The 22,512-nt window shown below is 43.0% G+C and overlaps 4 protein-coding genes across 9 annotated transcripts; 2 read left to right on the top strand and 2 right to left on the bottom strand.

The window, feature by feature from the left end:
- Positions 1-1,984: 1,984 nt before the first annotated feature.
- Positions 1,985-6,176, top strand: LOC125555481 (beta-1,2-xylosyltransferase XYXT1-like). 4 transcript variants are annotated; one of them, XM_087525347.1, is made up of 5 exons: positions 1,985-2,296; positions 3,400-3,492; positions 4,300-4,395; positions 4,575-4,709; positions 4,791-6,176. In XM_087525347.1, the coding sequence occupies exons 1-5, from the start codon at positions 2,110-2,112 to the stop codon at positions 5,981-5,983; spliced, it is 1,704 nt and encodes a 567-aa protein (XP_087381473.1). In that variant the 5' UTR covers positions 1,985-2,109; the 3' UTR covers positions 5,984-6,176. The 4 variants fall into 4 exon arrangements, with proteins under 4 accessions (XP_087381473.1, XP_087381472.1, XP_087381471.1 ...); XM_087525346.1 differs by having other exon boundaries at positions 4,288-4,395; XM_087525345.1 differs by having other exon boundaries at positions 4,285-4,395.
- Positions 6,177-7,312: 1,136 nt separating this feature from the next.
- LOC125506663 (uncharacterized) lies at positions 7,313-10,099 on the top strand. Its single transcript, XM_087522503.1, has 4 exons — positions 7,313-7,454; positions 7,757-7,956; positions 9,677-9,945; positions 10,051-10,099. The coding sequence occupies exons 1-4, from the start codon at positions 7,319-7,321 to the stop codon at positions 10,097-10,099; spliced, it is 654 nt and encodes a 217-aa protein (XP_087378629.1). The 5' UTR covers positions 7,313-7,318.
- Positions 10,100-13,627: 3,528 nt separating this feature from the next.
- LOC147967683 (uncharacterized) lies at positions 13,628-15,654 on the bottom strand. Its single transcript, XM_087522502.1, has 2 exons — positions 15,412-15,654; positions 13,628-14,842 (listed from the first exon to the last, which is right to left on the bottom strand). The coding sequence occupies exons 1-2, from the start codon at positions 15,636-15,638 to the stop codon at positions 13,834-13,836; spliced, it is 1,236 nt and encodes a 411-aa protein (XP_087378628.1). The 5' UTR covers positions 15,639-15,654; the 3' UTR covers positions 13,628-13,833.
- Positions 15,655-16,555: 901 nt separating this feature from the next.
- LOC125507275 (beta-1,2-xylosyltransferase XYXT1) lies at positions 16,556-22,129 on the bottom strand. 3 transcript variants are annotated; one of them, XM_048671908.2, is made up of 4 exons: positions 21,469-22,129; positions 18,360-18,452; positions 17,955-18,113; positions 16,556-17,881 (listed from the first exon to the last, which is right to left on the bottom strand). In XM_048671908.2, the coding sequence occupies exons 1-4, from the start codon at positions 21,632-21,634 to the stop codon at positions 16,677-16,679; spliced, it is 1,623 nt and encodes a 540-aa protein (XP_048527865.1). In that variant the 5' UTR covers positions 21,635-22,129; the 3' UTR covers positions 16,556-16,676. The 3 variants fall into 3 exon arrangements, with proteins under 3 accessions (XP_048527865.1, XP_048527867.1, XP_048527866.1); XM_048671910.2 differs by having other exon boundaries at positions 17,955-18,095; XM_048671909.2 differs by having other exon boundaries at positions 17,955-18,107; positions 21,469-22,128.
- Positions 22,130-22,512: the final 383 nt, after the last annotated feature.

The following is a 22,512-nucleotide window of genomic DNA, read 5'->3' as shown; positions in this document are numbered from 1 at the left end:
GAGGTGACCCGCTTGAGTTTCACGCTCCAACTCTTGAAGACGAAGGCTAAAAACAAATGGACCGACACTAGCCTCAATGAGCATCTCAAGTACCTAAAGAATTTCTTCCCGCAGGGAATCTATGTCCTACTAGTGTTGATGAGGCCAAGAATATCGTGTGCCCTCTTGATCTGTTGCGGGAAAGTATAAGTAGCATTTCTCGAAGTTGGATATTTTCCAAGTGGCATTTTTTGAATTACCGGAAATTGCAGTGACATTTATCCAATTAAACTAAATATCTATGTAAGAGCATGGTTAGTAGTATAGCCAACTGTTGTCTATAAAAAAGTCTTATGTTATCTATAGTCAACCTTATAGCTAACATGTATAACAATTAGCTATAAGTATGTGCTATTTTATTAATACATGGTCCATATTCCACTCTCACATAGTAGTAGTGCTTAGGAGCACGTGCTGCGGCTGGCTCTTGTATGAGAGTCCGCTTACATTCTCTCTCCTTTTCTCTCTCCTTCAACTAAACATAGAAATATTACTTTACTTCTTACAACCTGCTGACTGTATCTTATTGTACTTGCTCTAAGGAAAGCCTACATTTCGGACCATCCCAACGGCAGCATTGTCTCAGAACTTGAGGGTTAGTTCAATTCATGGTTCTCACACCCCCATTAATGGTGTATTCGGGTTGACTTCGGGTGTCACTAATCCCCATCACATCTAATGCAACATTAATTGCACCGATCATCGAACGGATAGCCCGTTACTATGACCCTGTCACTAAAAATGTTCTACTGCTCAAGAGAGGACAAGGAACAAGTCGTTGATAAGACGGAGACCTCCGGAAGGAACCGGATCCTCTAACATCCTCAAGGTATGTCACGTAAGTTACAGTAACCGTGACATCCCTTCTGCACATCTATATAGTTAAGCCCAAAATGATTATAATTAATTTGCAAATTACAAATCAATTGTATACATTTACAAAAATTACATAGAAACAAAATTATGGTGTAATAAAATTATTTTGTGATTTATTTTTGTACATGCTACAGTAAATCTGCATAGTAGTTGCTACAGTACCTTGAGCTTCCTTCTTCGCTTTACACACGCATTTCACTGTAGCTTCATGACATCCCTTGAGGATGTTAGAGGATCTGAGCAAGAGCTACTTACGGTGAGCACACATCGATCCACTCGCACCTAGCTTAGCTTCATTCTTACTGCTTCTACTAGTAGCTACTTTGACTTTGATATATTGTTCAGCGTAACGTGCCGGTGGAGATCTCCCGTTCTGCAAGTCTCCGGCTTATCCCATTCCGTAGGGGAGAAGGGATGTCACGGTTACTGTAGCTTATGTGACATCCCTTGAGGATGTTAGAGGATCCGGTTCCTCCGCAGGGGAGAAGGGATGTCACGGTTACTGTAGCTTACGTGACATCCCTTGAGGATGTTAGAGGATGTTAGCAGATCCTCTAACATCCTCAAGGGATGTCACGAAGCTACAGTGAAATGCGTGTGTAAAGCGAAGAAGGAATGTCAAGGTACTGTAGCAACTACTATGCAGATTTACTGTAGCATGTACAAAAATAAATCACAAAATAATTTTGTTACACCATAATTTCGTTTCTATGTAATTTTTGTAAATGTATACGATTGATTTGTAATTTGCAAATTAATTATAATCATTTTGGGCTTAACCATATAGATGTGCAGAAGGGATGTCACGGTTACTGTAACTTACGTGACATCCCTTGAGGATGTTAGAGGATTCGGTTCCCCCTGCGGAATGGGATAAGCTGGAGACTTGCAGAACGGGAGATCTCCACCGGCACGTTACGCTGAACAATATACCAAAGTCAAAGTAGCTACTAGTAGAAGCAGTAAGAATGAAGCTAAGCTAGGTGCGAGTGGATCGATGTGGGCTCACCGTAAGTAGCTCTTGCTCAAAATAGATAGAACCAACCACTTGCAAATGGATCGCTAGGCACGTAACGTTGCATGCTTAAGCGCCTGCATAAAAGACGTTACCCGCCGCACAAGGCGAGCCTGCTTACACAGACAGATTTACTAGTAGAAGGTACGTAGAGCGGACAGAGAAGTGACAGGAGAACCATGGCCCAGGGGATGGCTGGCGACTGGTCCTCGTCGTCGTCGACGGCCGCAGTGCCGTCGTCGTCGGGCATGGCGAGAAGGCTGGCTCGGCACCACCAGGCCGTGCTCGGGTTCCTGCTCGGTTTCTTCGTCAGCGTCGTGCTCTACACCACGGTGTCCGGCCTGTGCCTGGCGACGAATTCCATTGGTAACCTTCTTTTATTACTATCTCAGTTACCTGAATACCGCCCCCCTAATATCCGGCCCCCAAAAACAATGCAACGTACTTGCAGCTACGTAGATCAAGTTGATCAACACACGCAACAAATGGACATAGATCATACTAGCAACCGGACATACTAGTTCATACAACCCAAAGATATCTTCAGTGGGCAAGATTGAGTGAGATTGTGCCCCAGGTTACTCAGCCTCTCAAGGATTGGTGGCTGAATGCAAGGTCGATAACTCAAGGATATAAGAGCAAGACCATAATTTCGTTAGTGCATTTAGTCATGTGGGGCATTTGGCGCGAGAGGAACGGAAGAGTGTTTGACAATCTCTTCACATTGTTGCAAAGTGATAGATGAAATCAAGGTCGATGCTAGGCAATTGGAAATGGCTAGCTTAGGACGTCTGATCCTTCTTTAGCTGCTTGTTAGTGGTGCTCTTCATGTTGTGCTTTCGTGTCTTATCTTGTCGTTTTGGCTTGTTTGTAGCTTTGCTTTGCTGGACTTGGAGTTGTTGAATTGGTCGTGTTTCCTTTCCTCTCTTTTTAATATTATAGGCATGCAGCTCTCCTGCATGATTGAAAAAAAAATCCATATCTAGGCAAAAGTTTGATTTTTGCTTAAAAGCTAGTACATACTCCCTCCGATCCATATTACTTGTTCATTCAGTACAACTTTATGCTAAAGTTAACACTTAGCAGTACCAAAAAAGAAGCTAAAAGATTCACTCATAGTGTTTTCTACTCCCTCCATTCCAAAATAATTGAAGATTTAGGATTGTCCCAAGTCAAACTTCATTAAGTTTGACCATGTCTATATAAACATCTATAACACCAAATTTGCTTCATTATATTCATTATGAAATACATTTGCATGTTATATATACTTGATATTATGAATTCTTACAATTTTTTCTATAGATTTGGTCAAACTTAAAAATGTTCGACTTAGGACAATTCTTGAACTTCATTTGAAACGGAGGAAGTAGTCTCAAAACAAGACCAGACACTTCTTTTTATATTTGTAATATCTGTTCATTTACGAAATTCTTCATAGTAATGTGCTTGTTTCTTTGTGTGTTCAGTCGTTCTGCAGTCCACGCCGGGTGAGCGTACTGAACAAAGTGCCAGGACTTCTCCTCCTCTAGTGTCATCGCCGCCTAATAATTCTACTCAAGGTATATTAATATCTAGTACGCGTCTCGTTATATTCTGATTTATCATGTGTACTAGTAGGTAACAGATATGTGTACAATCATACATTTTTGGAGATAGAATATGGTTATGCAAAAATACACAGTATGGGATATATCACGATACATAGTTTCGTATTTTCGTATAAGAGCATTTAGATCACTAAAATAGTGATCTAAACACTCTTATATTAGTTTATAGAGGGAGTATGTTTCTCTCTAAATTTGGTCAAACTTTGACTTCTGAAAAAATGCATCATCTTATGAAAATACTTCCTTAGAGAGAGATCATGTGCATAATTGTTATACAGCTCCATGTGCACACACTTTTTTGTCATACTTATCTAGATACATATGTTTCAAAATATATAAAGTTTATCAATACATACTAATTGTATGTGTATTCTGGCTATATCTGTTTTAACATTGAATATTTAAGAGCAGTCCTGATGCTACACCTTGTACTATACCTTGATAATTATGCCTAAGCAAAAAATCTGACACGTCACCCTATTTAGTGAGAAAAACGAGAGTTACCATATCTTAATCTAGCTATAGCACTTTGCGTCAAAACAAAGATAAGTACTTTTTTCTCTCTCACGAAATACATTGAAATGAGACTTTTTTTAGACACAATCCATCATAGAAGCTATATCTAAATACCTATCTAATGCATATAAGTATATAAGTTGAGATATAGTAATGCATTAGACTGCCCTAAGGCCATGTAATTCTGCGTATTTTGCTTTGTGGATTGATGACAAACATTGACAGCAGCAGTGCATGACATAGAAAATGGGCAGAAGGACGTACTAACCAAGACGATGGGGAAAGAACGTATCGAAGACAAAAAGTTAGTAGATGGGACCGACATGAATAAGAAAACTGGTAACTCATCTATAGTTTTTTTTCTTTATTTCTTTTTTGAGGGTGCATCTATAGTTTATGTTGACATAATCACTTTCTTCATCTTATGTTGACATAATTATTATTTTTCAAGTACGCTCTAGTCTCTTGCGGTTATTTTACTTATTGATTGACCATCTTCAATCAATGTATTAATTCAGCTAAGGTGCAAGTGCATAGCACAGACCAGTTAGGTCAAACAGCAAATGATGCTAGGGGCAACTTGGAGGAAGAGCTCATTCGGCAAGAACTCGATCAGGACGGTGATGGGAATAATAGAAGCAACGTCACACGTGGTTAGCTTGCTTCCGCAAGAAACTCACTTCCCTTCATATGTCATTTCATTTCATTCATCTTCTGAATCAGTATGCACTCAGGTACTCCACTCAAGCCCATCTGCGACCTGTCCGACCCTAGGTATGACATCTGCGAGATCTCTGGGGACGCCCGTGCCATCGGCGCCAACTGTACCGTCCTCTATGTCCCGCCCGCCGATGAGCGCGGCCCTGATGGCCCGGAATGGACCATCAGGGACCAGTCTCGCAAGGACCTAGGATACATCGACAAGGTGAATGTCAAGACCCTGAGCGCCGCCCAGTCCCTGGTGGCGCCGGGGTGCACCTCCCGGCATGCTGTCCCGGCCGTCGTGTTCGCCATGAACGGGCTGACGTCCAACCCGTGGCACGACTTCAGCGACGTCCTGATCCCGCTCTTCATCACCACCCGTGCCTACGACGGCGAGGTCCAGTTCCTCGTAACCGACTTCCGGCCGTGGTTCGTGGACAAGTACCGGCTCATCCTCACCAACCTGTCACGCTACGACATCATCGACTTCAACAAGGACACTGGTGTCCGGTGCTACCCACACATCGTAGTCGGCCTCCGCAGCCACAGCGACCTCGGCATCGACCCGACCCGCACGCCACACAACTACACAATGTTGGACTTCCGCATGTACATCCGAGACGTTTTCTCACTGCCGCCAGAAGGCCAAGGAATCCCGTTCAAGGAGGCTAACAAGAAGAAGAAAAACGGTGGCACTAGCACGGAGGAACAAAAGCCGCGCCTCATGCTCATCAACCGCGCCGGGATCAGGAAGTTCGTCAACCTTCCAGAGATCTCCGCGGCGGTGCAGGCCGCCGGGTTCGAGGTGCTGGTCGTGGAGCCGCTGCGTGACATGAGACTCGACGAATTCTCTCGGGAGGTGGACTCGTGCGACGTGCTGATGGGCGCGCACGGGGCCGCGCTCACAAGCTTCTTCTTCCTCCGCACCAACGCGGTCATGCTGCAGGTGGTGCCATGGGGCTTAGAGAGGGAGGCCATGAGTTACTTCGGCGTGCATGCCAAGGACATGATGTTGCAGGACATGGAGTACAGCATCACCGTGGAGGAGAGCACGCTGTATGAGAAGTATGGCAAAGACCACCTGGCGGTACGTGACCCAGAGGCACTACGTAAGCAGGGGTGGCAGTTGTTAAGGAAGTACTTGTGGGACGAGCAGGACATCAGGCTTAACGTCACCAGATTTTCTCCCACTCTACACCAGCTGCTTCGAACGCTCGGTGAATAGAGGATAGGAAATACTACTAGTAGGTTACAAGAAGGTTGAAACAACAAATTTGCTCATTTTCAAAACAATAACTTGTGCGTACGATGTAATATGCTTCAAGCTTCCGAAACAAAGCACTCGGCAAAAGATATGCAAAAAATATAGTATGAGAAGATGGACTTTATTAATGATTTACGGACTGTATATTTTGAGGGAAACACACTTTACACCCTAGAAATAATGCCCGAGTTCAATTTGCAACTTGCAGGATCAAAATCGGTTAGGATAAAAAGGGGGTTCAAGGAAAAGTGGCGCATCTTGAAGAAGGTGCCAAAATTAAAGCCTAGAAGACAAAAGAGAATTATTGTTGCTTGTATGGCGCTTCACAACTATATTCGGGACACCAAGTTACGTGACAAAGAGTTTGTTAAGTGTGACGCGGATGAGGACAACATGCCACATGCGGTGCAACAGACTGTACCACTACAAGGCGATAGTGTCTCATCTTTACTTGACGCGGTAAACATGAACAATGTTCGTGATAACATTGCTGACTCATTGTTTGCCGCGAGAGGAGGGTAACTATCTTATGGGAGAGCAAGTGATGTCTTGTCTTATGGTATAGATATGTGACTGATGAAGCATGAACAAGTAACGTCTTTAGCTATAGATGTGGGAAATTAAGTGGTGTCTTTTGGTATAGATATGTGGCCGGTGATGTATGAACAATTTAATTCTCTTGGTAATGTATGAAGAACTAATTTTATATTTGTAGTTTCATTCGTTCACAATTATCACATTTTAATTACCTCCAACATACGAGTGAATTGCAAAAAACCACCACATTTGGGGCATCGATTGCAGAAAACTACGAGGTCGCTAATCATTTGCAAAAAACACCGCACATTCAGTAAACTTTTTGCAGTGTGCACTGATCGACCGATTTGCTTCGTTTGAGTGCGTTTCCGACAGATGGGGCCCGGTTCCCCCCTACGTGGCATAACGGACGGCAAACGGCGCCGTCTGGTCGAGACGACTTGGTCGGCTCGCGTCGGACCGGCCGGCCGCGCCGCCCCCACTCCACTTCTCACTCACTCGTTCCTCTGCTCTCCCTCCCGCTCTCAACCTTGCTCTGCCTCCTCTCGTCTCCGCTCGCCGCTGGCCGCCATGGTGTCTTGGACCGACGGCTCGAGCAGTGAGGACTCCGAGGTGCAGATCATTTCTTCCTACGACTCCCCTATTAAGGTCAGTTGGTTCCACCGGGACTGCATTTAGGGTTTTGATTTGGGCATTTTGGATTTAGGGTTTCAACTCGATTTGAACCAGTACATTTGTGTTGCCCAGATCCCACCAACAATGGATGACCCGTTGTTCACTGGTTCTACTGACGATTTGAGGGTGATGTGCGAGCATGGCAAGCCAGGGAAGAAATGTGTTGCATTCCAGGGGATAAGCACTGGGAGGAGGTTCATTGCCTGTGCCGTAGAAATAAGTTAGTAAATTAGTTGCAATGTGAAACCTCTCCTGTGTAGTACAGTTCATCTGTTCTAGGGTTAACTGTTCATGTTCTAGGGTTTACTGTTCATTGCTCATAGTTCCTGTTCATGGTTCATTGATATTGATTTATGTTCATAGTAACTGTTCATGTTAGGAAACATGCTCACAATAATTGTTGTTTAGTTTTTTGAGTTGAATTGATCTAACTGAATCTGCACCTTAACTGTAACCTGAACTTAACTGAAAATGTAACATGTGACAACATGTTTGAACTACTTTATTTTTTATTGCAGAGAGTTAATAACTGTGGATTAGTGCAGTGGGTAGATGAGGAGTGGCCAGATCATCTGCAGAATGCACTCCACAAACTGTGGCTTATGTATGAGGATAGCATCCAGGCCAATAAGATGGCATGCCTTGAGCATTCATTTACTGTGCACAATCTAGCACAACAGAAAAAAGAGTTGCAAGAGACTTATGAGAAGCTTGTTGAAGATGTGAATGTTGGGTTTCGTAGTAATTTCAAAATTTTCCTACGCTCACGCAAGATCATGTGATGCATAGCAACGAGGGGGAGAGTGTTGTCTACGTACCCAACGCAGACCGACTGCGGAAGCGATGACACGACGTAGAGGAAGTAGTCGTACGTCTTCACGATCCAATCGATCAAGCACCGAAACTACGGCACCTCCGAGTTCGAGTACACGTTCAGCTCGATGACGATCCACGGACTCCGATCCAGCAAAGTGTCGGGGAAGAGTTACGTCAGCACGACGGCGTGGTGACGATCTTGATGTACTACAGCAGCAGGGCTTCGCCTAAACTCCGCTACAGTATTATCGAGGAATATGGTGGCAGGGGGCACCGCACATGGCTAAGGAATAGATCACGTGGATCAACTTGTGTGTTCTAGGGTGCCTCTACCTCAGTATATAAAGGAGCCAAGGGGGGAGGGGGGCGCCGGCCAGGGAGAGGGCGCAGGAGGAGTCCTACTCCTTCCGGGAGTAGGACTCCCCCCCAATCCTATTCCAACTAGGATTCCCCAAGGGGGGGAAAGAGAGAGAGGGGGGCCGGCCACCTTCTCCTAGTCCTAATAGGACTAGGGGAGGGGGAAGTGGCGCAACCACCTTGGGCTGCCCCTTTCTCCTTTCCACTAAGGCCCATGAAGGCCCATATGGCTCCCGGGGGGTTCCGGTAACCTCCCGGTAACCCAGTAAAATCCCGATTTCACCCGGAACACTTCCTATGTCCAAACATAGGCTTCCAATATATCAATCTTTACGTCTCGACCATTTCGAGACTCCTCGTCATGTCCGTGATCACATCCGGGACTCCGAACAACCTTCGGTACATCAAAATGCATAAACTCATAATGTAACTGTCATCGTAACCTTAAGCGTGCGGACCCTACGGGTTCGAGAACAATGTAGACATGAACGAGACACGTCTCCGGTCAATAACCAATAGCGGGACCTGGATGCCCATATTGGCTCCTACATATTCTACGAAGATCTTTATCGGTCAGACCGCATAACAACATACGTTGTTCCCTTTGTCATCGGTATGTTACTTGCCCGAGATTCGATCGTCGGTATCCAATACCTAGTTCAATCTTGTCACCGACAAGTCTCTTTACTCGTTCCGTAATACATCATCTCACAACTAACATATTAGTTGTAATGCTTGCAAGGCTGATGTGATGTGTATTACCGAGAGGGCCCAGAGATACCTCTCCGACAATCGGAGTGACAAATCCTAATCTCGAAATACGCCAACCCAACATCTACCTTTGGAGACACCTGTAATGCTCCTTTATAATCACCCAGTTACGTTGTGACGTTTGGTAGCACCCAAAGTGTTCCTCCGGTAAACGGGAGTTGCATAATCTCATAGTCATAGGAACATGTATAAGTCATGAAGAAAGCAATAGCAACATACTAAACGATTGGGTGCTAAGCTAATGGAATGGGTCATGTCAATCAGATCATTCAACTAATGATGTGACCTCGTTAATCAAATAACAACTCATTGTTCATGGTCAGGAAACATAACCATCTTTGATTAACGAGCTAGTCAAGTAGAGGCATACTAGTGACACTTTGTTTGTCTATGTATTCACACATGTATTATGTTTCCGGTTAATACATTTCTAGCATGAATAATAAACATTTATCATGATTATAAGGAAATAAATAATAACTTTATTATTGCCTCTAGGGCATATTTCCTTCAGTGAACAACCTCTTGGATTCTCAGGATAATCTGCCACATGGAACTGATATGAATATTGCTGACAGCAGCATGGAAAAGGATGCTGAGATCAAAAAATTGAAGGCAGTTGTTGATCAGTTGAAGTGCATTCATGTTGCTCAAGCCAATGTCATTAGGAATTTGAAGTTCAATCATCTGAAAGAGAAGGAAAAGATGAGCTCTGATAAGAGGACTTTGGAGTTTAGCTTTGCTGACCTGAAGAAAGAGAAGGAGAAGCTGGATTGTTACATTGTTGAGTTGACTAAAGAGAAGGAGAAGTTGAGCATTGAGAAGAGTACTTTGCAGTGTGCTGTTGCTGACCTGAAGAAAGAAGGTGAAAGTAACAAGAGGAAGCTGAAGGAAATCAAGGGTATTTGTGGTGAAGAATAAATTGTGCTGTCATATGACCATGTGGGTCATTGTCTTTAGTTACTAGCTTTGAAGTATGGCTTGTAATGTGTTAAGTTTGAATCTGTTGAACTAATTTACTTATGAAGCATTGAACTATGGCTTGTAATGTGTGCTAAATTTGAATCTGTTGAACTAAGCTGTGAAGTATGGCATGGCATGTAATGGGTTTAGCTTGGATCATTTAATGAAGATGTTTGTAGTGTTATTTTTATGTTGGTTTGTGATGAAAGGTCTGTTTGTAGTTTGGATCCTTCATTTAGTGGTTGGTCGACACCAAGACACCCAAAGTGAAAAAAATGGTTAAATTAAGGTTGGTCGACGCCGAGACACCCTAAGTGATAAATTTGCTTCACTTAGGGGTTGGTCGACGCCGAGACACCCTAAGTGATAAATTTGCTTCACTTAGGGGTTGGTCGACGCACCCTAAGTGACAAATTTGCTTCACTTAGGGGTTGGTCGACGCTGAGCCACCCTAGGTGACAAATTTGCTTCACTTAGGGGTTGGTCGACGCCGAGCCACCCTAAGTGATAAATTTGCTTCACTTAGGGGTTGGTCGACGCCGAGACACCCTAAGTGATAAATTTGCTTCACTTAGGGGTTGGTCGACGCCGAGCCACCCTAGGTGACAAATTTGCTTCACTTAGTGGTTGGTCGACGCCGAGCCACCCTAGGTGACAAATTTGCTTCACTTAGGGGTTGGTCGACGCTGAGCCACCCTAAGTGACAAATTTGCTTCACTTAGGGGTTGGTCGACACCGAGCCACCCTAAGTGACAAAAATGGTTCATTTAAGATTGGTCGACGCCGAGCCACCCTAAGTGACAACAACATCATCATCATTAATATAAAATCCTAAATAGCTTGATGCAACAAAGTCTAAATGACAGCATCATATTCAACATAATCATTATCATAGTCTACTTGACATCCTCATGCATAAAAGTCTTGATCACAACCATAATTAGGTAACTTACATAGTGCCATCACAAAGTAGCCAAAATAGGCTGAATTAAACTGGTTTGAACATGACAAACTCACATCTGTTTTGAACATCACAAACTTGAAATTGTTTTCAACATCACAAACTTGAAATTGTTTTCAATATCACCATCATGAAATTACATCTTCTTGCTACCCTGGGAACAATTGAACCACTCAGACATCTTGTAAGAAGGTTTTCTCAGCCTTCTAGTACCTGAAGCTCTAGGTGGTATGAATGTTTTCTTTGCAGTAGTAGAAGAACTTGGCCTAGAAGCACCAGCAGTAGATGAACTTGGCCTTCTAGCTGCAGCAGTAGATGAACTTGGCCTAGAAGCAGCAATAGTAGATGCAGTTGCTCTCCTAGTTGCAGGAGGAGCTGATGGAGCTGGCCTAGGTGCTGGTGGAGCTGTAGTTCTTGCCCTGGGTACTGATGGAGCTGCCCTTGGGGCTGATGAAGCTGCATCAACTCTTCTGTTTTCCTGCAGTGTAAACATACAAAGATTAGAACATAGTATAGGAAATATAATCATAAACTGAATTTTTCGAAGTTTCGACAATTAACCTGATGTTGGTTCCTTCTCATTGCAAGGGCTGGCTTAAGACTTTTGTGGCAGCTAGTGTACCTATGCCCACTCAAATTGCAATTACTACAAGTGATTGATGCCATCCTAGAAGTATCCTTGGGAGCTGGCTTCTCAAACTGATTCTTTCTCCTCTTTGTCTGCTTCTTTCCTGGCTTGTCTCTGAAAACAGGTGGCTCTATGTCAGGGGTCCCAGTCTTTGGCCATAGATCAGGCCCAGGCATAGGGTAGACAATTGGACTGTAGGCTTGTTGATACATTGGTTTCTTGAAGAAAGCATTAACAAAATCTTCTGAATGTAGTTTAGCCTTGTTAATTGCTGAAACACCATGATTGCAAGGAACCCCAGTCATGTCCTATTTTCTACACCCACATGTGTAATCTTTCAGATTTACTGCATATGTGCTTTCTTCACTTGCAACCTGGTATAGATCAGGTCCAGCCTTGATTGACTGACAGAATCTGGAATGCTGTTTAGCTTCTTCCAGCTTTTCAGCATATGTTGGGCATATCTGCCACTTAGATGTCTCTGTCTTGGTCCTATTGGCATTGAACTTAACTAACAATTTTGTTCTGATCCCATCAACCATGGTTTTAATTGGTTTTCCTCTCACATCAAGTATCATTTTATTGAATACTTCACTTATGTTGTTCACAACCAAGTCAGTTTTACAATTTGTGTCCATGGCATGTCTAGCCCATGTATGCTTTGGTATCTTACCAAGCCATTTCCAAGCTGCTTGACACTCTTTTTTCATACCATCCATTGCTTGATTATATCCATGCTCAGTATATGAATAACTAGCCCGATCCATGTATTTCTTTAACTCTTCACCTCTAAAGCCAGCTGTTTGGAAGTTCTGATAAATATGTCTAAGGCAGAATCTTTGAGGGCAATTTGGGAATACATTGGTTATTGCTTTAAGCAGACCCTGTGAAAGTAAACTAATGTTTGAATATGATGCCAGAAGACACTATTTGTAAGTACTAAGCATGTTCTAATTTGCACTATTTGTAAGTACTAAGCATGTTCTAATTTGCACTATTTGTAAGTACTAAGCATGTTCTAATTTGCACTATTTGTAAGTACTATGGTGTATGAGTTACCTTTTGTCTATCAGATATGATAGTGTAGTAGCCATGCTTCCCTGACTCACCACCAAGAGCATACTTCAGTTGTGTTAGAAACCATGACCAGCTGGCAGTGTCTTCCTTGTCAACAATTGCAAATGCAATGGGAAATATGTTGTTATTACCATCTCTACCAGTTGCAGCCAGTATTTGCTACCCTGTGGTCAACTTAATGAAGCAGCCATCAACACCTACAGCAGGAAATTTCACATTAATACTAGGACAACATAAATGATTGTGTTCACACAAATTAATATAGGTACCTATGAAGGGTCTGCAACCATTTAGGAAACCCTCTTTGCAAGCATTCAGGCACATGAACAAGCCATGGAATCTAGGATTTATGCTAGGATGGGCCTTCAATTGCTTTGTTGTAACAATGCATCTACTTCCTGGATTGGTATCCATCACAGCTTGGAGGTAATCCCTTATCCTTGTGTATTGTGCCCTTTGATCTCCTTGGACAACACTCTTAGCTGCTTTCCTTGCTCTGTAGGCCATGTGAATGGACACTTCTATTCCATGTTTATTCTTCAAATTGGCTATTATGGTCTGGACTGGTGTGTTTATGTCTGCCCTCAACTGTTCCTCACACTCATGTGCCAACCATCTTGCAGTCGCTTTGGTGCTCTCTCCTACAGCAGCACAATTGTGGTACAAGTTCATCTTCTTTATACAAAAAGTTTTCTCACGTGCTATTTGAGAAGCAGCAATGAAAAAAGGACAGTCTTCTGTACTGCAAACTACAATAACTCTATCTGAGCAGTTTCTATGAAAAGAGTAGTTCCTGTTTTGTGAGATGTGAAATGTAAGAAGTGCTCTCCTGAATTGTTGGACATCTAGAAAACAAAGTTTCTTCACAAATTGTTCTTATGGGTTCTCCCTCTTCTCATCATACCAAAGCCTAGGCTTCTGCTTTCTGGCCCTGCTCTTCCTACCATTTGGTTGCCTAAATGTTGGAAGCTGAGCACAATCATTATCATCCTGACTTAAGTCACCTGGGTTGCTCTCTTCATCAGATCAAGGTATCCAATCTTGCTCTATGATTTGGTCAAGACTTCCATGTGATCTGGTTGTTGGCCCCTTCCTCTGGCTTCCTCCTGTGCTGTTGCTTCCTCCTGCACTACTTCCTCCTATAGTGCTTCCTCCTCTCCTACCCTCCTCAGCTTGCTCATCCTGTCCTACCTCCTCCTCTCCTGCTTCCTCCTCCAACTCCTCCTCATCTGGTTCATAAAGCTCTTCTACATCAGTGTCTCCTTCAAAGTGATTGAGAGGATCAGCTCTATGCCTCTTCATTGCCTCCAGCCTAGCTATTATGTCTTCATCTTCTAAAATCTCATTGTCACTATCACTGTCAGTGAAATCTTCAGCAAGCAGCTCTGGAAGTTTTCTTTTTGCTTCCTTGTACTTCCCTTTTTGTTTCTTATTGGTGCTAAACTTTTCAATCTCTTCATTCCTTCTCTGCTCCATCATCTTCTCAATCTTCTCTTGATCTTGGTCTGTCTCCATGAAGTACTCATGCCTCTCACTACCATAGTCCAATGCAAACTCTGGTTCACTTGGACCCTTAAGCTTCAAACATGAACTCTCCTGGGTGTTCATGACCTGGACAGGTTGTGGTTGGGGCTTAACTGGACTGGGGAAAAGAACTCCTGAAGTATCTACCTCATAGACAAGTGGTACACCTAATTCAGACAAAGGGACCTGCTCTTCATAAACATGACCAATGTTCAGGTCAGCTGGTGTGGGTGCATCACTTCTCATAACTGTAATGTTAACCACATTATTTCCTTTACTGCATATGTCATCCAACATTTCTTCAACCTTGTCATCATCAGTTAATTCTTCCATTCCTGACACCCCAACTCCTGGATCTCTGACATAATACATATAATCTCTTGAACTAAAGCCTTCCAACTCTATTAGTGCAATAAGATTCCAACATGTTATGTCTAATAAGCAAATGGTTCTTTCCAAATTATCTCTATCAAAGAAATGGAACCTCACTTCCCATTCTTCATCATCCAACCTAGTTCATTTAACATAGTTGTTAACATTCAGATAAAACTTGTGTTGAACAATACAGATAAAATTCAGTAAACCTAGTGTTAAACAATTCAGTTAAAACAACTGACTATTGAGCCATTATGTTCAAAACTAGTGTGCAATTGCAGTTGAAACTACTGAGCCATTATGTTAAACTAGTGTTAAAGTTAAGTTAAAAACATCTTAGTTAGCAAGACTAAGCAGTGCAATTATGTTAAACTACTAACCAATTCAAATTCAGTTAGCATGACAGAATAAATTACTGTGTAAGCTGAAAACTAGTGTTACAGCTAATTTGCACTCCAAACCATTACTGTAACCCAATAATCCTAACCCTAGAACCCAAACATTATAGATAAAATTCAGTTAGCATGACTGAATAATTAAGGGCAAGCTAATTTGCAGTTCACTAACATTACTGTAACACAATAATCCAAACCAAATACAAACAACATAATCCCCAACTCTGTACTTGTCCTAGAACCCTAACCCTAGAATCCAGATCGGGGAAACAGGGAAACAGTGAGGAGGGGGAGAGGATGGATGGCTTACACCACACCGCCGAAGGAGGATGCAAAGTGCTGGCTGCCCGTCGGATTTGCCTTCACCGCCTTGGCAAATGCCCTAGCCGCCGTGTACTGCGGGTCCGGGGATTGGGGAGGAGGTACCGCCTGAGAAGGATTCGAGCTCCCGCAGAGCTCCAGTGGATCTCCATCACCACCAGCATCGCCAGTGGAAGCGCCGCCGCCGTCGTCGCCGCCAGGTTTCGCCTTCCCCATTGAAGCCCCAGGGAGAGCAGAGGAGCGACTGAGTGAGAAGTGGAGTGGGGGCGGCGCGGTCGGCCGGTCCGACGCGAGCCGACCAAGTCGTCTCGACCAGACGGCGCCGTTTGCCGTTCGTTATGCCACGTAGGGGGAAACCGGGCCCCATCTGTCGGAAACGCACTCAAACGAAGCAAATCGGTCGATCAGTGCACACTGCAAAAAGTTTACTGAATATGCAGTGTTTTTTGCAAATGATTAGCGACCTCGTGGTTTTCTGCAATCGATGCCCCAAATGTGGTGGTTTTTTGCAATTCACTCCCAACATACGTACGATTGCTCAAAAATTAGTGAAACATGTCTATAACAGATTATTATCATTATATCAGCACATAAATACCATCTCAGCATCTTAGGGGCATTCCTGACTTTTTACTCGAAAGCCACAGCTCAGACAGCCAGTTTACCAAACGGTAACACAACCCACAGCAGCTTTTCCATCACAACAGCTTTCCCACAGCTCACAACCCACAACAGCTTTCCCACGGCTCACAGCCCATAGCAGCTTTTCCACAGCTCACAGCCCAACCAAGCACCCTCGTAATGATGTATATTGAGTAGACAAGATTTCGATCTCAAGCGATGATGCAACCACCACTTTGCCTTCAAACCTAACATGTTCCCTATTGAAACGTAAATTCTTTCTTAAAGATGGTACGTTCTTTAAGCAATCTACATGACAACTATTTGAGAAACTGTATAAATTTGGTACCACAACATATGGATCCCATATGAGGGCACCATGCCAAGTTTCATGTTTTTCGATTTCGTTTGCAATTCGCTATTAAAATAGCAATAAACTTCATGTTCGGGTCGAGTCCTGGCACCTAGATGTTTGCAATTCCTTTCCATTTCTAAACATAGAACAAAGACCATAAATAAAACAATTTAACTCAATTATCCAAACATTTCAAGTACTTGCAGTAAAATTTTGAGTTATTTGTCATTCTCAAAAAATTTAGGAACAGAGGTAGTAGTATCACGTATCTAGTTTCCCTACTCCTGGAGCGTCCGGATTAGCTGATGCAGCGTGGGAGCAAATCTGGTGACGTTGAGTCTGATGTCTTGCTCCGCCCAGAAGTAGCGCTTTGCACCCTGCCACCCCTGCTTGTGCACCGAGTCCGGGTCACTAACCGCCGGGTGGTCCTTGCCGTACTTTTCGTAGAGCGTGCTCTCCTCGGCACTGATGAAGTACTGGATGTGCTGCACCATCACCGCCGTGGCCTGATTGCCGTAGTAATGCAAGGCCTCGCGCTCCAGGCCCAGCCCCACCACCTGCAGCAGCACCGCGTTGGTGCGCAAGAAGAAGAAGTTTGTGAGCGCGGCCCCGTGCACGCCCATCAGCACGTCGCATGAGTCCACCGCCCGGGCGAACTCCTCCATCCCCATGTCACGGCTCGGCTCCATGACCAGCAGCTCGAACCCGGCTGCCTGCACCGCCGCGGAGATCTCCGGAAGGTTGACGAACTTCCTGCTCTCCCCGCGATTGATGAGCAAGAGCCGCGGCTTTGGATTCTCCGTGACAGCAGTGCCATTGTCGTTGCCGGCTGCGTTCTTCTTGCTGGCCTCCTTGTACGGGATTCCTCGGTCGTCCGACGGGAGCAGGAAGACGTCCCGGATGTACAGGCGGAAGTCCAGCAATGTGTAGTTGCGCGGCGTGCGGGCTGGGTCGATGTCGAGGTCGCCGTGGCTGCGGAGGCCGACTATGATGTGCGGGTAGCAACGGACGCCGGCGTCCTTGTTGAAGTCGATGATGTCGTAGCGTGACAGGTTGGTGAGGACGAGACGATACTTGTCCACGAACCACGGCTGGAGCTCGGTGACAAGGAACTGGACCTCGCCGTCGTAGGCGCGGGTGGTGATGAAGAGCGGGATCAGGAGATCGCTCAAGTCGTGCCATGGGTTGCCTATGATCCCATTCATGGCGAACACGACGGCCGGGACAGTGTGCCGAGAGGTGCACTCCGGTGCCACCAAGGACTGGGCGGCGCTCAGGGTCTTGACATTCACCTCCTTGATGTCCCCCAGTTGCTTGCGGGACTGGTCCTTGATGGCCCACTCCGGGCCGTCGGTGCCGCGCTCGTCGGCTGGCGGGACATAGAGGACGGTACGGTTGGCGCCGATGGCACGAGCGTCTCCGGTGATCTCGCAGATGTCGTACCTAGGATCAGAGAGGTCGCAGATGGGCTTGCGCGGAGCACCTGCATGCACGCGGCCGATTCAAATGATGAATGAAATGGCATTCGAACGGAAGCAAAGTTAAGCGCAACGAACCACGTTTGACGTCTCGATCGAGTTCTTGGCGAATGAGCTCTTCCTGCGTCTTGTCATCACTAGCATCATTTTTTCCTGTTTGGCCTAACTGGCCCCTTGTTTCCCTATCATTCTTGGCTACATCGTCCTTCTGCCCGTTTTCTATGGCATGTACTGCAGCTGTCAATATTAGTATACATCAACAAAACAAAATACGGAGAATTTGGTATATCTACTACAGTGAATTTGCTAGAATCATATTCATAATTGGGATCGATCGATAAATCTCAGTCGAATGAGACTTCACATGGAGATGCGTGTAAAAAAATTAAAAATCTTTCTTCTTTTTATATGTTCTATCATTTGACTGAGACTTTTTGTTAAGTCTTTGTCGACTGAGATCTAGCAACACCCTAGTTAATATACCTTGAGTAGAATTATTAGGCGCTGACGCCGCTTGTGCCGCTAGAGGAGAAGAGGTCTTTGCATTTTGCTCGCCCGAAGTGGACTCCAGAACAACTACACACATTCGAAGAAGCAATAATATTATTATAAATTAAATAATGTCTATAAATAAACAACTGATAAATTTTAAAAATACGTGTGGTCCCATTTTGAGACTAGAAACACTATGAGAATCTTGTAGCTTGTTTGACACTACTACTCAATGTTAACTTTCAGTTAGTTCTATGTATTCTCTCATTTCTGGTTTATTATATGACTCAATTTGAAAATCTCTACAATCAAGGTGGATGATGAGTGGTGGAATAAATTTCATTGTTTGCAAAAATACTTAATCAGTACTCCCTCCTTTCCGGTTTATATGGCTTAAATCTGAAATCTCATCAACCAAGATAGATGGTGAGTGGAGGAATGTATTTTGTAGTTTACAAAATTACTCATAGTTTAATCTGCATTATTTACATTGTATGCATGGATGACCACTAAATGAGTAGGAATGGTTTCATGCATTGGCTGTTTTCTTTTAATCTTTGCATGCATCAATTTAATGCACATTGGAATGTGAACATGTTGTGAAAAGAAGTAAAAAATAAGACTTATAATATGGAAATATCAAGAAAATGAGATGAACCCAATACATCGGAAAGGAGGGAGTATGTTCTTTTTCTCAAAAAGTTGTGTTTACCGATGCATTAATTACAAAGCCAGCATGACCAGTAAATAACCAAGAATTTTTATATGCATTGCTGAGTTTCTCTTCATACTTGCATGCAGTAGTGATTTAATGCACTGTAAAATTTGAACATGTGATGATAAGTAGTAGAACTGAGACTAATAGAACGATTTTTTTTAGATAGGTTGTATAAACCGGAAAGGAGGAGGTAGTAGTAAGTATGGATTGGGAGCGGATTGAATGCAAACCAGAAACAATCGTTCTGACAAAAATGGAGTGGCTATGTGTGATGCATTTTTAAATGAATTTAATAGAGCACTTAATGCAGTACAACGTTTTTGAAGGAATTGGAAAGGTGCAAGCCATCAACTCTCTTCTCTTTAATTATTCAACCCCTAATGAGCTAAGTGCATTGAGAAATTAAGGAGATCATGTGTAGACTGATATTGGTTGATTATCGTGTGATGAGAGAGAAACACTTTTTCCTACTTTAAAATGCATTGAAAAGATAGAAGTAGACTCTTTTGTGGACAAATTTTAAAGCCAAATGTACAGTCTTCACTGGACGGAGGGAGTATCTTATTAAGATACTCTATACAATCTAATGGCATTAGATTGATGTTTAGATATAGTAGTCCAAGTACACTACTTCATCTTAGTCATATTGGGGAGTATTAAATTCTAGTATCATGGATATGATATTACTCTTTCCATCTCAGTTTACAAATCTTGCATGTGTACCTAGGTCGTTAATTTGACCAACTTAATAAGAGGCATACATTACAAAAAATATATAATTAGAAACTTTAGATATTCTATTTTCTACTGAAATAATTTTTATGTTAAAAAATTTATTTTGTATAAGTTAAATTGACGACCTAGATACACGTGCAAGACTTATAAACTGAGATGGAGGGAGTGGTGTATGATACTAATTTCATAGTGCATAGATGACTTTATTTATTGACATGCATGACACATACTAAATAGTAAAAAATGCATTGGGAAGATGCAAGCCACCGTCTCTGTCCTCTTTAATTATCCAACCCCCAATGAGCTAAGTGCATGTAAAAATTAAGTACACCATGTGTAGAATGTTATTGGTCTTGATTACCATTTGATGAATGAAAAGCATTTTTTTCTATTTTAAAGTACATTGGCAAGATGAAGTACACTCTGTTATGGACAAATTTTAAAGGCAAACGTACATTCTTCACCGGACAGAGGGAGTAGTGGCATATCATTTTTTTATGATATGGTATCTACCTATGTTACTCTAACCATCTTTTTTTTATTGTTTGCCATGTCATCTTGTTTGCTAGTCCTGAGTGCATGATATCAACTAAGATACCACCACTATGGCCAGCCTTAGTGTTGTATCTAAAAGAATCTTCAATTAATATCTTTAGATAGTCTTATTTACTATTTTACATTACTCATAATATATTATTCCTCATTTAATATGATACAGTGTCATGATACTTCCTTCTTTTTGGTTATAGGGCCTAGTTCAAAATTTTCATCAATCTAGGTAGATGATGAGTGATAGAATAATTTTTATAATTTGCAAAAGTACTGAATTAATGCAATTGTTTAAAAAAATATGTTTACCAATGCATTAATTGCAATATATGCATGCATGACCAATAAATGACAAAAAAATAACATGCATTGACAAGTTTCTATTAATTATCGCATGCAATGATTTAATGCACCTTAATATCTGAGCATGTGATGAAGAGTAATAGAAATGAGACTTATAAAAATGGAAAAACAGAAAAAAAAATATAAGCCCTTTAACCAAAAAGGAGGTACTACGATACTAGTGTCATCTATTTCTCTTTAAATATTATGGCAACTCAATAACATGCTTACTACTAGTAGTTCGCATTCCATGAGGTTGCATCATACTCCCTCCGTTTCTAAATGTAAGTCTTTACAAATATTTCACTATAAACTACGTACGAAGCAAAATTAGTGAATTTATACACTAAAATGCATCTATATATACATCTGTATATGGTCCATAGAGAAATCTCACAAAGACCTGTATTTAGGAACGAAAGGAGTACTTGCTATGATATCACACTACTGAAGATCTTAGATAGAACAGAAGTAGATTACGAGTACTCCCTCCGTTTCTATTTACTCTGCATATTAAAGTTGACTGAAGTCAAATTTCGTAAAGTTTGATCAAATTTATAGAAAACAACATAGACATTTATTATAATAAATCTATACGATGTGAAAGTACATTTAATAATAAATCTAATGTTGTTGATTTGTTATTGTATATCTTAATATTTTTGTATATAAATTTGATCAAAGTTTGTAAAGCTTGACTTTGACCAAAGCTAATATGCAAACTAAATAAAAACGGAGGGAGTACTAAGTACTAACCATTGGCATTAGTAGACTGGAACGGGCCAAACACCACGGTGGTGTGGAGCACGAGGATGACGATGAGAGCAAACAGGAATCCAACCACGGCCTGGCGGCGGTGAGCCAACGTTCTCGCCACGCCCTTCACCGCCGGTGCCGTCGCCGAGGAGGAGCTGGCAGCCATCCAGTCGCCGTCCTGACCGGCCGGCGGTCGCTTCTCCTTCCGTCTCTTCTCTCCCTCTCCCCTAACTACATTCTAAATTTTTGTGTTGAGTAACTCTGCCTGTTCTCTTTCAGTCTCTTCTCTCCCTCTGCCCTAACTACATTCTAAATTCGTGTGTTGAGTAACTCTGCCTGTTCTCCTTCCGTCTCTTCTCTCCCTCTGCTCTAGCTACATTCTAAATTTGTCTCTTCTCTCCCTCTGCTCTAGCTACATCCAAAATTTGTGTGTTGAGTAACTCTGCCTGTTCTCCTTCCGTCTCTTCTCTCCCTCTTCTCTACCTAGATTCAAAGTTTGTGTGTTGAGCAACCTCTGCCTGTGTGTTTATATACACACAGGCTGTTTGCTGGTGCCTAAGCAGCATCCTAGTGATTTCCACATAGGGGTTTGACTAGGAGGGCTTGGGCGGTGAGCCCGCATGGATCCACTCGCACCTTGCTTCATCCTGCAAGGCTCCAGCTTATCAGTGACTTGGTACATGTGATATGGATTAGAAAAGTACACGAATAGTATGGCAAACGGCTCTCTGTTCGACGATCAGCTAGCGCAGTCAATTGCAATTAGACAAGTGATGGGACCCGAGGTGGTCAACCCGCCAAACACGCCATTAATGGGACATGAGAATCCCGAGGCCATCGCTAGTGGTGGCGTGTCTCACCGGTGTGGTGAGTGGTGGCCAACGTGTGCCAACCGGATGCAGGGGTGGGTGCGGACTGGTGTAGAAGGATCTGGTACGACACCTCGGACGTTGGGTCCGTTTGCATGCAGACTTTGACTTGCGATGACGAAAAGGCAAATAAATTTGAACTCTGCAATGGGCTCAAGAAAAGTAATATTTTTCA

This window comes from Triticum urartu, chromosome 5A (genome assembly GCF_056163025.1).
Source record: "Triticum urartu cultivar PI428250 chromosome 5A, HENAU_Tu73, whole genome shotgun sequence".
Lineage (NCBI taxonomy): Eukaryota > Viridiplantae > Streptophyta > Magnoliopsida > Poales > Poaceae > Triticum > Triticum urartu.
Note: the sequence above shows the minus strand (reverse complement) of the source record. Positions and strands in the feature narration are given on the sequence as shown.

Excerpts from the sequence above, each read along its gene's own strand:
- LOC125555481 (XM_087525344.1), top strand. The coding sequence starts at position 2,110 with ATGGCCCAGGGGATGGCTGGCGACTGGTCCTCGTCGTCGTCGACGGCC. Across the intron at positions 4,396-4,574 it reads CGACATGAATAAGAAAACTG|CTAAGGTGCAAGTGCATAGC; the intron begins GTAACTCATCTA and ends GTATTAATTCAG. Across the intron at positions 4,710-4,790 it reads TAGAAGCAACGTCACACGTG|GTACTCCACTCAAGCCCATC; the intron begins GTTAGCTTGCTT and ends GTATGCACTCAG.
- LOC125506663 (XM_087522503.1), top strand. The coding sequence starts at position 7,319 with ATGGATGACCCGTTGTTCACTGGTTCTACTGACGATTTGAGGGTGATG. Across the intron at positions 7,455-7,756 it reads TGCCTGTGCCGTAGAAATAA|TTAATAACTGTGGATTAGTG; the intron begins GTTAGTAAATTA and ends TATTGCAGAGAG. Across the intron at positions 7,957-9,676 it reads ATGAGAAGCTTGTTGAAGAT|GGCATATTTCCTTCAGTGAA; the intron begins GTGAATGTTGGG and ends TATTGCCTCTAG.
- LOC147967683 (XM_087522502.1), bottom strand. The coding sequence starts at position 15,638 with ATGGGGAAGGCGAAACCTGGCGGCGACGACGGCGGCGGCGCTTCCACT. Across the intron at positions 14,843-15,411 it reads TCCTCCTTCGGCGGTGTGGT|GTTGGATGATGAAGAATGGG; the intron begins GTAAGCCATCCA and ends TAAATGAACTAG.
- LOC125507275 (XM_048671908.2), bottom strand. The coding sequence starts at position 21,634 with ATGGCTGCCAGCTCCTCCTCGGCGACGGCACCGGCGGTGAAGGGCGTG. Across the intron at positions 18,453-21,468 it reads CCAGTCTACTAATGCCAATG|TTGTTCTGGAGTCCACTTCG; the intron begins GTTAGTACTTAG and ends GAATGTGTGTAG. Across the intron at positions 17,882-17,954 it reads CGATCGAGACGTCAAACGTG|GTGCTCCGCGCAAGCCCATC; the intron begins GTTCGTTGCGCT and ends GCGTGCATGCAG.